Here is a 15,966-nt window from a genome sequence, read left to right on the forward strand (position 1 = left end):
AATCACAAACTACCCTTGATCAAACTCAGAGAGATTCAACACGCAGCGCGCACACTGATACTAGGTGCACTGTGCAAGTGTATGACTGGCAGCCATTCGTCGCCAAGTGGCGTTGCTGCCACTTTGATGTGTTTATATTGGTAGTAGGTTGGTGGTCAGAGTGTTCTGGTTGATCAGTGTACGCCTCCCTCTATCGCTATTCTTTTGGTGTTCCTACAGTAGTTATAAATGTTGCATGAATATGGATACAGAGGAGGACTGCAGTTTCTTTGGTTTCATTATTCTAAAACAAATGACAGGAATTGTCAAAAATCTTCATTTATTTTATTTGACAAACATTTGTGAGACTCCTAGCTTTATGATAGCACGTCTATCAGCTGCTGGTGGTTTTACTGTCTGGCAATGTCCTGTGGGGTTTTGCTGGTGTTATCCACGGCCCTCTTGTTGGCCCCTGCCTCCAGCAGTTCTGTCACCGCCTCTGCCTGGCCTGTGAATGCTGCAGAGTGCAGCGGCGTCCATTCACCCTCATCCCTGGCGTTGGGGTCGGCAGAGGACGCCACCAGCAGCTGCACAAGAGCTGCGTGGCCATTCAGTGCAGCCCCATGCATGGGTGTCTGCTGGAAGTTGTCCCTCGCACCCACGTCAGCACCTGCCATTAGCAGACACCTCACTGCCACTACGTGGCCCCCGGAGGCCGCCCAGTGGACTGCTGTCTTGTTGTCCTCGTCCCTCGCCCCCAGATCTGCCTTAGATTTGAGCAGCATCAGCAGCTCCTCCACTGCCCCCTCCTTAGCTGCCTGGATCAGTCTCTGGTCCTTCTCCTCTCCACGAATGCTCCTGCAAAAAACAGAGAAATTCTCACACATTACTAGAAACACAAAGACATCACGAAGAAAACTATCGCAGTAGCAGGACTATGACCTCTAAAATCACATCCTTGCAGTGACAAACAATGAATCTACAATTCTCTCCCTTCTACAGCACAGAGTAACCTAAAGTCTTGGTAGTTAAAGATGTATAACCACAGTAGTATCGTTTTCTCAAATCTTTCATTCACCCACTATAATTCCCACATCTCATCTCTCAAGAAATTCAATTGTTACATTTTCTCACATTCATTCCCTACAGTAACTTACTTCTAAAACAAGATGTCCTGCTAAGGAGTTATGGCCCTTGACTAAATGAGCTACTTCATGTGGCCACTAGTAGTGTTCTGTGTGCACTAACACCTTCTGACATAAGGAAACGCAACACAAACAACTAATCACATCCCTTGATATTTAAGAAATACTTCCTGTTATGGAGAAAAAAATCATCAGAGTTATTCCCAAATACCCTGAAACAGCTTAATCAAAGAGAGAAAGCTACTGCTTATCAGAAACGTATTTGGTCGAAATATTTCAGATACAGCAGTGAATGTAACTCTTCTGCTCTGCCCCTATGAAAAAAGACTTTGTTGGCACGTACTTATGCACAAGCGCTCACTTAACATACAAATGTGCTTCCAAAATAAGAGCACTCACAGATACAATCTGTTAGACACACGCACACACACACATACCACACACACACACACACACACACACACACACACACACACACACACACACACACAGACAATTTGAACATAAATTCTTGCTGCTGAATACGTTCTAGGCAACAGCAAAACGTGCACGTTATAAGAGCAAATTATTGTCTCTTGCCTAGATTACGATTCGAAGCACTGCTCCAAGGAAATCTCGGCTTCCTGAACACATTGTAGACTTCTCACTATTGATCTATATCCTCAGAAATGCACCGTGCCATTTGCACGTATCAGCTTCACAATAATGAGCCTAACAGAGCATAACAACATTCTGATACTACAGACTTTGTGTTGCCTCTCCTTTTCAATAAGATGTAGTAATTTGTTTTTAATATAACGTCGATAAAGAAGTAATTCTTGTTATTATCCTATCAAATGACTTATTACAGCTGATAAATCTAGTATGCATCATTCAGTCAACCCGCTTTCTTGTTCTATGAATACTACATTTACGTGATGTTGCTAGTGTAGCTGTTTCGACTGAAAATCTTACAGTTCATCTACTTGGAATGGATGTTAAAATTGTGACAAATCTGTGTAACGCTTCTTGACTCTTTCTTGTCGAATGACGAGACAGGGAGAGTCATTTGTGAATGACTACAGTGGCCAACAGCCTGAAAGTGGTTTTGATGCCCACAGTCCTTTACTAGGGGTGCCCACAGTGGAGGCTGTGTGCTTTTGCCTGCCTATGGTGTCCGCAGCGGTTCATAGGGGCCCACAGTGTAAGATGAAATACCAGCAATGGTGCTCCTTATATTTGAAATACCACTGATAGAGGTCAAAGTCATGTCCATAAATTAAAAAAAAAAAAAGAACCTACAAATGTGACGCTAATCCCAAGCTGTCCAGTCAGGCGTTGTAATAAGGAACAAATAGACTGGTTCACATGCAGACGTTTTATCTATTGCTACTGATGTTTTAATGGTGCAAACTGAGTAAGGTCAGATTTAGCCTAACATGTTCTCTCATTATTACTCTTCAGCCGCTGGGACCTGAGCAGTTGGCTGTCTCACCATCACGAGAACCCCTCGCTCCAGTGCCACAGATGTTCTGGGTGGATGAGTTACTGAAAGACTGTATTATCTTTGTTGGGGAGTTAGAGTTAAATAGGATGACATTACTGTGCAGCACTGTGGATGTTTTGCAGTGTGTCCTCCGCCTCAGTGATGTTCAGCACCACTGCTCGAGCTCCTAGGTCTGTGTCTCCCACCAGTACTTGCATCCTCAGTATTAATATAGTACTAAATGCAGCCTTCGAGATGTGGCCGCCTCATACAAACTGAAATACCACAGACTTTCTTCTGTTAGCAAATGTTGTGAGCAGTGGAGGGACTGCTGCTAAATAAATTATTTTATGCATGATGTATAGGTCTATAAAGGTTACTGATTTGCATTATCAGAAATTGTTGTGTCGTAGTCCTCCATCGTGCCACGCAATACCTTACGTTTTTGCTCCCAATTAACTGAGACCGTGTTTCTCAGCTTGGGAATGTATGGAAGTCCCAATAGGATGTTCTCCTCAATTTATTCAACATCATGTTTAGATTAGTTTTATGAGCTGGCATTTTTTTTACAGTTACTTTACCCTCCTGTCACTTACACGCATGTTCTTCAGATTTATTTCATTTTAGGCAGATTTTCCTACTTGTAAATCAGCAAACTGACCTCATTCCTGAGATATCGTCCTCACGCTGGAAATCTCAAGTGTTTTAAGTGTTTAGAGAAGTGTGTCCACGTCATTTGCGTTTGATGTTGCTGACAGCAGCCATACATGACGAATCAGGCTTTTAATTTACAGTATTATAGCAGCCTACATCATGTTTGTCACCTGTTCACTAATCTCATTTTTCTCATAGCCATAATAACTAAAACATTAAATAAATCATTCAAGTTGCGAAAAACCACGCAAAATATGCTAGTTGTGATTTGTAGATTGACGTGAGATTCAGAATGTATTTGAACATTCCGTAATGGATATGACCCGCTTTTAACTGCTGTAGCACAGAGTTTCTATGGGGTTAGAAACAATTTTCAGAAACAATTTTGGTGCACTGTTTTATAAGAATGTCTATTTTGTAATCAGAATGGAGTAATAGTATCAATATAGAATACTGAAGTGATGATCCATTTTACTTCTTACGGGAGAGCACAATCAGCCTGTCAATTGAATCATAAGAATAACTGGTTTCATTAAAATTTCGTTATATGAACGTGAAGAAACTCTGGGCCAATAACTGGGCCAATAACTGCTCAAAAAACCCCAATAGTATTCTATCACTGTTCTCTTCTATATCGTTGATGATATTTGGCAAAATCGAGTGATCCACTCTCGTTATCCGCCACAGTGTTTCCATCTGTAACGATACCCTCCTGATGCACTACTTTTTATGGCACCTCGTTGTCCCTGTAGGCTTGTACCATGGGAAGGCAGCAGAGGATCTTGTTTGCTGGCCAATATCCTCCTTCTGTAACACAAACTGCATACATGTATTAACGGGGTTCTATATTCACGGGAACAAGAAGTTAGTTAACTTGAGATAGTCAGGTGTTGTGGTACAAGCTCTTCTGTAACAGATCATATGAGCCACACTGATGTTGAAGTACTAGTCCATTATGTACAATACTGTGGTACTTGGCTGTGACTGAAGGGTCTATTCGTTGACTCACTGGACGACTGACTGACCGGCCCTCCGGTCCATGGCGGCGATCTAAATACTGATGGTCCGGACGGAGTTAGCGGCGTATTTCTTGCGAGTTTGTCTTTGGCCTCTATCCTCATAGGCACACTTGCTCCGGTGTCTGTTATCCACCTTCTTGCAACCTCTGTGCCACCTGGAGTGCTGGCGCCAGCTTACGCCAGCACACTACTTGTCTCTGGATTCACATTTGGGGTGGTGGGTGCCTAACAAAATTTTGTACATAACTTCTCCCTGGATCTAGTGTTGCATTCTGTCCTCGCCCATTAACAGTTCTGTTAGTGCCTGCACTGCCACTGTAGTCTCCAATGTAATCCGTAATGCTGATGTTTGGTCTTCACTGCCATTCAGTCTCACAAGTGCTTCCTCGTTTCTAATATTAGTGGTCATACAGGGTGTTACAAAAAGGTACAGCCACACTTTCAGGAAACATTCGTCACACACAAAGAAAGAAAATATGTTGTGTGGACATGTGACCGGAAACGCTTACTTTCCATGTTAGAGCTCATTTTATTACTTCTCTTCAAATCACATTAATCATGGAATGGAAACACACAGCAACAGAACGTACCAGCGTGACATCAAACACTTTGTTACAGGAAATGTTCAAAATGTCCTCCGTTAGCGAGGATACATGCAGCCACCCTCCGTCGCACGGAATCCCTGATGCACTGGTGCAGCCCTGGAGAATGGCGTATTGTATCACAGCCGTCCACAATACGAGCACGAAGAGTCTCTACATTTGGTACCGGGGTTGCGTAGACAAGAGCTTTCAAATGCCCCCATAAATGAAAGTCAAGAGGGTTGAGGTCAGGAGAGCGTGGAGGCCATGGAATTGGTCCGCCTCTACCAATCCATCGGTCACCGAATCTGTTGTTGAGAAGCGTACGAACACTTCGACTGAAATGTGCAGGAGCTCCATCGTGCACGAACCACATGTTGTGTCGTACTTGTAAAAGCACATGTTCTAGCAGCACAGGTAGAGTATCCCGTATGAAATGACGATAACGTGCTCCATTGAGCGTAGGTGGAAGCATATGGGGCCGAATCAAGACATCACCAACAATGCCTGCTAGTACTGTAGAGCAATGAGTCGCACGTCAACACAAGCACCGAAGTCAACATTACCTTCCTTCAATTGGGCCAACTGGCGGTGAATCGAGGAAGTACAGTACATACTGACGAAACTAAAATGAGCTCTAACATGGAAATTAAGCGTTTCCGGACACATGTCCACATAACATCTTTTCTTTATTTGTGTGTGAGGAATGTTTCCTGAAAGTTTGGCCGTACCTTTTTATAACACCCTGTATATTGGTAATAGGCTTTATTTGCTTAGGCTTTAAAAATACGTTGTGTGTTATTTCATTGTTCGTACATGTCATGGAGGCACGTAGAATAACATTCATTGGTGTTCTTCTGCCATCATTTCGTGACAATGTGGTTCCTGTGTTAACAATTTGTCATCATTTGCACAATGCTGCGTTAAAACGCTCTCGTGAAACACAGAGGGTTTCATCTAGTACATACTTGTGCCATGGTATCTTTTTCGTCGTTGGAGGTCGGTCAAGACGTGATGAGAGCAGCCATGTCTATGTGCATATTACAGAATTCGCTTCATCTATGGGCTAGCGGTTTGTGAATGTGGAGCTGGCGTCCAGTAGTATCCCAGATATGTTCCACCAGGTTCACATTGATTAATTGAGCGGTCAGTACTTCAATGTCAGTGCACTATCATGCTCCTCAAATTACTGCACCACAATTGTGATACGGACTGTTGTTCTACTGCGAGATTCAATCGGCATTCCGAAAAACATAAAGCATCGAAGGATGCATCTGCCCTGCAACAGTGTTGACATATCCTACAGCTGGTATGGAGCCTTTGATTACTGCCACTGGTGCCACGAAAGCCTAAGTGAATGTCCACCACAACGTAATATTGCCGACACCATGCCGGATTCACGGTGTGGTGTTGTTTCATACAACTGTTCACCTGTATGACAGCGCATCTGGACACGACTATCGACCTAGTGTAACGTGAAACGGGATTCACCGACCAGACGACACGTGTCCATTGATCTGTGGTCCCATCTTACTGACAATGTGTGCACTGTGTGAGCGTGCGAACATCCAGGATTCGTCTGCTATGCAGCCTCAAGTTGAACAATGCGTACAGAAAGGTGAGCTCCAAACCACTTGTCCCCAAAACAGCATTGAACTCTTTTTGCCAGATCTGCCACAGATCGATGCCTATCCAACTTCACAGAGTGGGCAAGCCTGGTACCTCCACTTTCTAAGATGAGGCATGGACGCCCAACACCTTGTCACTTACTCTACAATACTTGAATCAATCCCTATAAGTACTGTCGATAGTAGGGGGTAACAAGCTTCTCCAGTTCCGAAACGCTCATTCCAGATGATGGGCCATCTCAAACTGCCCTTTGTCAGAGTTACTTATATAGATTGCAATACCAACTTGTGCCCGCACTGTCACTAAATTATTCCCAATTCGTCTCTCCTCTGATAATTTACTTACTCTGCCACATGACGTCTCTGCAATGGCACCAGGAAGCATTCAACTTCGCGGTCTCATCAGTACGTGTATATTTTCCCTACAAGTCCTCCTGCTTAGCTGGGTGGTAACGTGCTTGCCCCCCATCCAGCAGTCCTGGGTTAGATTCCCAGTTGGGTTGGAGATTTTCTCCACTCATGGACAGGCTGTTGTGTTGTCCTCATCATCATATCATCCTCACCACCGGCGCGCAAATCGCCCAATATGGCGTCTACTGAAGTAAGACTTGCATCTGAAGGCCGAACTTCCCTGGACGGGGCCTCCTGGCCAACACTGCCATATGCCCATTTTCATTTTTTTCCATACACTCCTGCCATTGGCTCTTGTGTAAGTACAGTGCAATGCAAACATTGTGTACATCCAAAGTTTTTATCTCTCTACTAATAATAAGTTTCAGCATCTGTATCTTTTTGATATCACGCCATTTAATTTCTGTCCTAATTCCAGAGCTGGGTCAGAGATATTAGCTGCGTATTGCCACTTATTCTCTTTTCTATACCAGAGTGTGAAAAAATGTTAACTAATAACAGATCTTGCAGCCTTGCCACTAAGCCTGTTCCATCTTTCAGAGCTGTAGATAGTTTATTCCAACTCTAAATGAAATTTCATTCTCAACCACATCAGCTAGGTTACCTACTGTGCAATGACCAAGTATTTAGTTCTTATTGGGTTCTTCTTCTTGTAAGGAAATTGTATATAATGTTTGTGCGCAAACACGTCTGCCTACATTGTTGAGTGATCACCATATCTGGAGGTATGCAGAAGACACGGGGTGGATATCTGGTACTGTCCAGAATATTTCCTTGCTGGGAGCCCTGGGATGACATGCAGGCAGCCTCACGATGCCAGCTGACTAACTGTGTGTGTGTGTGTGTGTGTGAATTCGTAAGGAATCAAACTGCTGAGGTCATCGGTCCCTACTTACACTCTACTTAAAATAACTTATACTAAGAACAAAACACACACCCATGCCCGAGGTTGGACTCGAACCTCCACACTATCCGCGACATGGCGTCTCAAACCAGGCGGTCACTCGGTGCGGCAGCTGACTGACTGAGTGAGACATACCGGCTCTGACGTCAAGGGAGCCGAAAACAGCTGGAGACTGATGTGGTGATACCACGCTGCTCCATACCACATCTGAACGACGCCATTGGCAGAAATAGATAAGGTGGGCAGTCAATCAAGGTCAAAACGTGAAGCTTCGCTTTTTGTGCGAACATTGCCTTCCAGTGTTTGTAATTTTACTTAAGATTATATAGGTTTTATAATTAAAACACTTTGTTTTAGTCTTCCAGCGCCTGTATCTTGATCTGTAAGTTCTTCTATTGGTCCACACAAACCTCTATAGCCCACCACAGAAGAAAATCTTCACATTATTATCGCCGTACAAAGTCTTTCTTCTTGGTATCATTCCCACATACTCTTCCCCAACCTATTACCCATTTTATGGTTTTCAAAGTCTCATTGCCAAAAAATGTTTCTTTCCATTTATAAACTACATTACTATGTTTCCGAATATGGTTTTCTTAGCCTCTTTGCCAACGATTTTTTCCCTTACTTTTTAAGCCGCTGTATTAGTCGGTTCTATTTTCTCATATAACTCATACAATCTTCTCTGGTTAAACCGTTCATGCTTTTTTCGCATTTTGGTAGCCTGTTGTGGTTGCTTCCTGGAAGTTTTCTTCATTTTTTGTATTGGTGTTTTTGTGGTGTAAAGATCTTCCGTTGTCATGTCTTATTTCTGACTGAAGTCCTCAATTTAACATTGATCACCGTGTTTTGGGGATATGTGGCTCCTTGTTTTCCTTTATTTCTGGCTGAAGTCCTCAGTTTGGGGATATGTGGCTCCTTGTTTTCTTTTATTGACCGGATTCACGACTTTTTACTAAGTATTCCTCGCGTTGTTGTATCTCTTTAATCTCTTCGAAAATATTTCCTTCTTGTTTGTTGTATCATGCACCTCTTTCTGTGTCAAATAACTCACACTGTCTCCATGTGCCCAATTTAACAAACACCTGGCAGCGTCCTGTCCCGATCTGCGCCTTCCACGAAAGTCTGTTGTGGTATGTGAACTTCTGTTGCCTGTCTACGCTCATGAGGCTTTTAAATGTACATGGAATCGGCAGGTCATGCATGGATGACGATACTATGTAATCAAGGCCACAATTTATTGAATCACTGTACAGGAGACAACAAGTTTTTTCAAATACACTCAAGCATTTCTTACCCACTTATCAATGTAAAATATTTATTTAGCTCCCATATTTCCCCCTGTCCTGAGTTTTGTGAGACTACAGCGTAATGCAATACTCAGTTGTTGATTACCATGAGTGTTGTTAGTCCTGGGCCTGCATAAGTATCATTTCCTTCGACATTAAAACGAATTGCATTGGCAATGAAGTCTTGTTGTGAACCGATCTATTCACTGTAATTTAGCGGTATTGTTCATAAAGCCAAATATTGATATCCACTGCATCATTGATTTAAAAAAAAGGTAAGTAAAAATCAGGATGTATTTACGTAGAAACTGCTCTGTAATGAAAAAAGAAACTGTAGTGAGGACATCTGTGAAAGGCCCTTAGCTCTGCAGGTTGTTTGCAACTGGTCAGGTGCACACTGCTGCACATGTCTCCACTCCACCAACAATAGGACTGCCTGGACTTGCTCATTATGACGAGCAGCTGCCTCAACTGTCAGGCCTTCTGAGCATGACTTACCAGACTCCAACATTCATTGAGTCTGATGTCTCAATGAATGATTTCCGAACACTACCAACAGAGGAACTCATATACATCTCCAATAGCAGGGCAAGCCAGCCCTATCCACTGACTCTGCTCTCCCATTGGTGCCATTGCCTCTCTCCCTGTGGGGCAACTGAATGCGATAAGCAGGAAATCTACATATATGTATGGCACAACATGGAAGCGTCTGAAAGAGTGATTTAAAGGAAAGTATGCAAAACACATATAGTTGAAGACATACGCAGCACAATATGGCATACCCGAATTACAGTGTGGCATGTTATTTTCTTTGAATTTCTACACTCATTATTCGTTCAACATTTCCTTTCGTGAATAGCCATGGACTTATTTTAACATATATTTGTTCCTTTAATGTCAAGGCTTCGTGGAGATGCTATGGATAAAAATCCTGTTCAAAATCTATTCCCTGCAGATTAATTTGGAACATAGGAAACTATAATTGAAAACAAAAATACCCTCTAACTCCCTGCCGCCGTTGGATAAGCAGCTGCAGCAGCAAGTCGTATACTCCTAGCTCACTCATTTGTTACATAGTTTAATTTTTAATTTCTTTGCATGTTTTTCGTACTTGCATTGTTTAATTCTTAAATTTCGGGCATATTATAGTATTTGAGAGTTGTAGCATCGCGTTTTAGTACCTGAATAGTGTAAAATCGCGTAGTCTCCTTCCGCTGCCGAGCAGTGTGTCAGCAGTGCGCAAGTAGCAGCATTACTGCATTTACTAGGCAATCTTGTATTTTAATAACCGTTTAAATTTTGTGTCGATTTGTTTGCGCTCTCTGTAGATTAGTTCAGACGTTTTTTGCAAAACAGTTTTTAGCATGGTTAGGGACTGCAACTGCTGTGTTCGGATGCAGGCTGAGTTGGCATCCCTTCGCTCCCAGCTTCAGGCAGTGTTGGCTTCAGTCACACAGCTTGAGGCTGTTGCCAATGGGCATCACTGTGGGGGACAGGATGGGGGTTTGTCGGGGACGGCCAGCTCGTCCCACGCATCCCCCGATCGGACTACGACTGTGGTTGCCCGGGATACTGCCCGCATTGAGGCTGATCCCTCACCTGTGGTAGAGTGGGAGGTCCCCTCGAGGTGTGGCAGGGGGCGAAAGACATTCCGGAGGGCTGAACGGAAGGCCTCTCCAGTTTGTCTGACGAACCGGTTTCAGGCTCTGTCTCAGGCTGATACTGATCTTCGGCCTGACATGGCTGCTTGTCCTGTTCCAGAGGTTGCCCCTCAGTCTGCAAGATCCGGGCGGTCGCAGAGGGTGGGCTTACTGGTAGTTGGGAGCTCCAACGTCAGGCGCGTAATGGGGCCCCTTAGGGAAATGGCAGCAAGAGAGGGGAAGAAAACCAATGTGCACTGTGTGCATATGGGGGGGAGTCATTCCAGATGTGGAAAGGGTCCTTCCCGATGCCATAAAGGGTACAGGGTGCACCCATCTGCAGGTGGTCGCTCATGTCGGCACCAATGATGTGTGTCACTATGGATCGGAGGAAATCCTCTCTGGCTTCCGGCGGCCATCTGATTTGGTGAAGACTGCCAGTCTCGCTAGTGGGATGAAAGCAGAGCTCACCATCTGCAGCATCGTCGACAGGACTGACTGCGGACCTTTGGTACAGAGCCGAGTGGAGGGTCTGAATCAGAGGCTGAGACGGTTCTGCGACCATGTGGGTGCAGATTCCTCGACTTGCGCCATAGGGTGGTGAGGTTTCGGGTTCCGCTGGATAGGTCAGGAGTCCACTACACGCAACAAGCGGCTACATGGGTAGCACGGGTTGTGTGGCGTGGGCTGGGCGGTTTTTTAGGTTAGATGGCCTTGGGCAAGTACAGAAAGGGCAACAGCCTCAACGGGTGCGGGGCAAAGTCAGGACATGCGGGGACCAAGCAGCAATCGGTATTGTAATTGTCAACTGTCGAAGCTGCGTTGGTAAAGTACCGGAACTTCAAGCGCTGATAGAAAGCACCGAAGCTGAAATCGTTATAGGTACAGAAAGCTGGCTTAAGCCAGAGATAAATTCTTCCGAAATTTTTACAAAGGTACAGATGGTGTTTAGGAAGGATAGATTGCACGCAACCGGTGGTGGAGTGTTCGTCGCTGTTAGTAGTAGTTTATCCTGTAGTGAAGTAGAAGTAGATAGTTCCTGTGAATTACTATGGGTGGAGGTTACACTCAACAACCGAGCTGGGTTAATAATTGGCTCCTTTTACCGACCTCCCGACTCAGCGGCATTAGTGGCAGAACAACTGAGAGAAAATTTGGAATACATTTCACATAAATTTTCTCAGCATGTTATAGTCTTATGAGGAGATTTCAATTTACCATATATAGACTGGGACATTCAGATGTTTAGGACGGGTGGTAGGGACAGAGCATCGAGTGACATTATACTGAGTGCACTATCCGAAAATTACCTTGATCAATTAAACAGAGAACCGACTCGTGGAGACAACATCTTGGACCTACTGATAACAAACAGACCCAAACTTTTCGTCTCTGTAAGTGCAGAACAGGGAATCAGTCATCATAAGGCCGTTGCAGCATCCCTGAATATGGAAGTTAATAGGAATATAAAAAAAGGGAGGAAGGTTTATCTGTTTAGAAAGAGTAATAGAAGGCGGATTTCAGACTACCTAACAGATCAAAACGAAAATTTCTGTTCCGACACTGACAATGTTGAGTGTTTATGGAAAAAGTTCAAGGCAATCGTAAAATGCGTTTTAGACAGGTACGTGCCGAGTAAAACTGTGAGGGACGGGAAAAACCCACCGTGGTACAATAACAAAGTTAGGAAACTACTGCGAAAGCAAAGAGAGCTTCACTCCAAGTTTAAACGCAGCCAAAACCTCTCAGACAAACAGAAGCTAACCGATGTCAAAGTTAGCGTAAGGAGGGCTATGCGAGAATCGTTCAGTGAATTCGAAAGTAAAATTCTATGTACCGACTTGACAGAAAATCCTAGGAAGTTCTGGTCTTACGTTAAATCAGTAAGTGGCTCGAAACAGCATATCCAGACACTACGGGATGATGATGGCATTGAAACAGAGGATGACACTCGTAAAGCTGAAATACTAAACACCTTTTTCCAAAGCTGTTTCACAGAGGAAGACCGCACTGCAGTTCCTTCTCTAAATCCTCGCACAAACGAAGAAATGGCTGACATCGAAATAAGTGTACAAGGAATAGAAAAGCAACTGGAATCACTCAACAGAGGAAAGTCCACTGGACCTGACGGGATACCAATTCGATTCTACACAGAGTACGCGAAAGAACTTGCCCCCTTCTAACAGCCGTGTACCGCAAGTCTCTAGCGGAACGGAGGGTTCCAAAAGATTGGAAAAGAGCACAGGTAGTCCCATTCTTCAAGAAGGGTCGTCGAGCAGATGCGCAAAAGTATAGACCTATATCTCTGACGTCGATCTGTTGTAGAATTTTAGAACATGTTTTTTGCTCGAGTATCATGTCGTTTCTGGAAACCCAGAATCTACTATGTAGGAATCAACACGGATTCCGGAAACAGCGATCGTGTGAGACCGAACTCGCTTTATTTGTTCATGAGACCCACAAAATATTAGATACAGGCTCCCAGGTAGACGCTATTTTTCTTGACTTCCGGAAGGCGTTCGATACAGTTTCGCACTGTCGCCTGATAAACAAAGTAGGAGCCTACGGAATATCAGACCAGCTGTGTGGCTGGATTGAAGACTTTTTAGCAAACAGAACACAGCATGTTGTTATCAATGGAGAGACGTCTACAGACGTTAAAGTAACCTCTGGAGTGCCACAGGGGAATGTTATGGGACCATTGCTTTTCACAATATATATAAATGACCTAGTAGATAGTGTCGGAAGTTCCATGCGGCTTTTCGCGGATGATGCTGTAGTATACAGAGAAGTTGCAGCATTAGAAAATTGTAGCGAATTGCAGGAAGATCTGCAGCAGATAGGCACTTGGTGCAGGGAGTGGCAACTGACCCTTAACATAGACAAATGTAATGTATTGCGAATACATAGAAAGAAGGATCCTTTATTGTATGATTATATGATAGCGGAACAAACACTGGTAGCAGTTACTTCTGTAAAATATCTGGGAGTATGCGTGCGGAACTATTTGAAGTGGAATGATCATATAAAATTAATTGTTGGTAAGGCGGGTACCAGGTTGAGATTCATTGGGAGAGTGCTTAGAAAATGTGGTCCATCAACAAAAGAGGTGGCTTACAAAACACTCGTGCGACCTATACTTGAGTATTGCTCATCAGTGTGGGATCTGTACCAGATCGGGTTGACGGAGGAAATAGAGAAGATCCAAAGAAGAGCGGCGCGTTTCGTCACAGAGTTATTTGGTAACCGTGATAGCGTTACGGAGATGTTTAATAAACTCAAGTGGCAGACTCTGCAAGAGAGGCACTCTGCATCGCGGTGTAGCTTGCTCGCCAGGTTTCGAGAGGGTGCGTTTCTGGATGAGATATCGAACATATTGCTTCCCCCTACTTATACCTCCCGAGGAGATCACGAATGTAAAATTAGAGAGATTAGAGCGCGCACGGAGGCTTTCAGACAGTCTTTCTTCCCGCGAACCATACACGACTGGAACAGGAAAGGGAGGTAATGACAGTGGCACGTAAAGTGCCCTCCGCCACACACCGTTGGGTGGCTTGCGGAGTATAAATGTAGATGTAGATTTAGATGTAGAAGTACTTTCAGTATCATTGGAGAGCAAATTTAGTTTTATAGCAGCTTTCCTGTGTAACTGCACAGATTGGCTCACTTGTGTTCTGAAGTGAATGTAAGACACACCGAAAGCATCGAAGGATGTGCATAATCACTTTTCTCCTTGCCTACTCGAACGATGAGAATCATAACTTCTGCTTTATCAAAAACGCGACAAAATGGCATTCGATTTTGTGGGAATAACTCTTGGTTAACGCCCCACATGTCGCACTGTGATTGCTGACAACGTGGACATGGTGTGATGGTAGTCACTGCAGGGGAGAGACGGCGGCGCAATCAGATTGGGGACTGGTCTGGGGCTTCGTGGGGAGACCACCTGTGACAGGAGGCCAGCCGTGGTCACTGTGGGGCTGAGAGGTGGGGTTAGTGCTGCCGTCTCTGCCGGGAATGTGTATTTACTTGGAGAACAGAGGGCAGCTTACTGGAGACGAGTCCTCCACAAATGAATAGTGGAACACACAGTGACAGCGATAGTAGGGGGTTCACTAAGATCATTGACTTACCATTGGGCTGATCAGTTTACACAGTTTCATGAGTTCCCCTTACCAGTAGCTCAGCACAGGAAACAACAATCTGTACAAAGTAAATCACATGTGAATGGTGCATACAAGGGTCAGCTGCTGTGCTGGATCGATACCAAAACTATTGGATCACATGGTTTCAATATATAACGAGGTAAATCACACAGAAATTGGAATGGAGAAAACCATTTCGTGGACTTAACGTGGTTCAACGATCATCAGATTTCTGTAGATAGTGTGTCAGGGATCAGGGACCAGACTTTAGGAGGCATAGATGGTAAACAGCAGTGCCAAAAGTGTCTTTGTGTTATTTAGTGCCTGTTGTCTCGAAGAATGACATCGAAATAAACTCAAAATACGAAAAACTGGATATAAATATAGGAAAGGTTGAATTACCGCACTGATACTAAGTTATGCATAGTTGATAGCATTTGCAATGTCTCTTCCTGACACTTTTACTTGCCCAAGACATGGCCAGCCACGCTCCTGTGCCATGAGAGTACACAGGGGTTGGAGCTGGTTCTGCCCTGGGACCATAATGGCCAGAGCGTCAGTTTCCACACGTCCTGTGTGTCACACTGGCCAATGGATACACGACAAACAGCCTAGTAGCTGTGTGGGAGTCACCACCGGGCGATGCGGATGCCGCAACACAAAAGGAAGCGACCTCTGTGTCCGTCCACAGTGGGGCCACCTGAAGGCTACACATCACTCCAGCACAGTCAGACTAGAGCTAGCCAAGACAACGTTTCCGTTTTACCAATTGCCGCTACTTATCTGAGTCACAATTTATGTATGCTACAGTGCAAATATTGATCATTGCATACTACAAATAGATATATAAAACCTAGCAATTAAATTTTATGAGCTCACCGCTGTATCGAAGCGTTACAGTTCCATGAGTTTTAGACCAAATGCCTTTCGGGCACTGTCAAGTAACAACTGTCTCCAGTAAGATGTTTTCCACTATACGATGAGGTGGGCAGACAGCGAATACGTATGATCTTTTCAAATTGCAACATGGTTTTAATTGTTCCATAATACAAAGGAAATGTGGTAATAATACAAGACAATTACTGATTTTTCAAATGGATAAGCAC

At 44.1% G+C, this 15,966-nt stretch overlaps 1 protein-coding gene across 1 annotated transcript in view; it reads right to left on the reverse strand.

The window, feature by feature from the left end:
• Nucleotides 1–356: 356 nt before the first annotated feature.
• Nucleotides 357–15,966, reverse strand: part of LOC126443345 (ankyrin repeat domain-containing protein 1-like) — a 28,447-nt gene continuing 12,837 nt past the window's right edge. The window contains exon 2 of the mRNA XM_050090940.1: nucleotides 357–837. Within this exon, the coding sequence (XP_049946897.1) occupies nucleotides 390–764 (375 nt within the window). The 5' untranslated portion in view covers nucleotides 765–837 and the 3' untranslated portion in view covers nucleotides 357–389. The remainder of the gene's footprint in view (nucleotides 838–15,966) is intronic.

The sequence above is a fragment of the Schistocerca serialis genome, unplaced genomic scaffold (genome assembly GCF_023864345.2).
Source record: "Schistocerca serialis cubense isolate TAMUIC-IGC-003099 unplaced genomic scaffold, iqSchSeri2.2 HiC_scaffold_1458, whole genome shotgun sequence".
NCBI lineage: Eukaryota > Metazoa > Arthropoda > Insecta > Orthoptera > Acrididae > Schistocerca > Schistocerca serialis.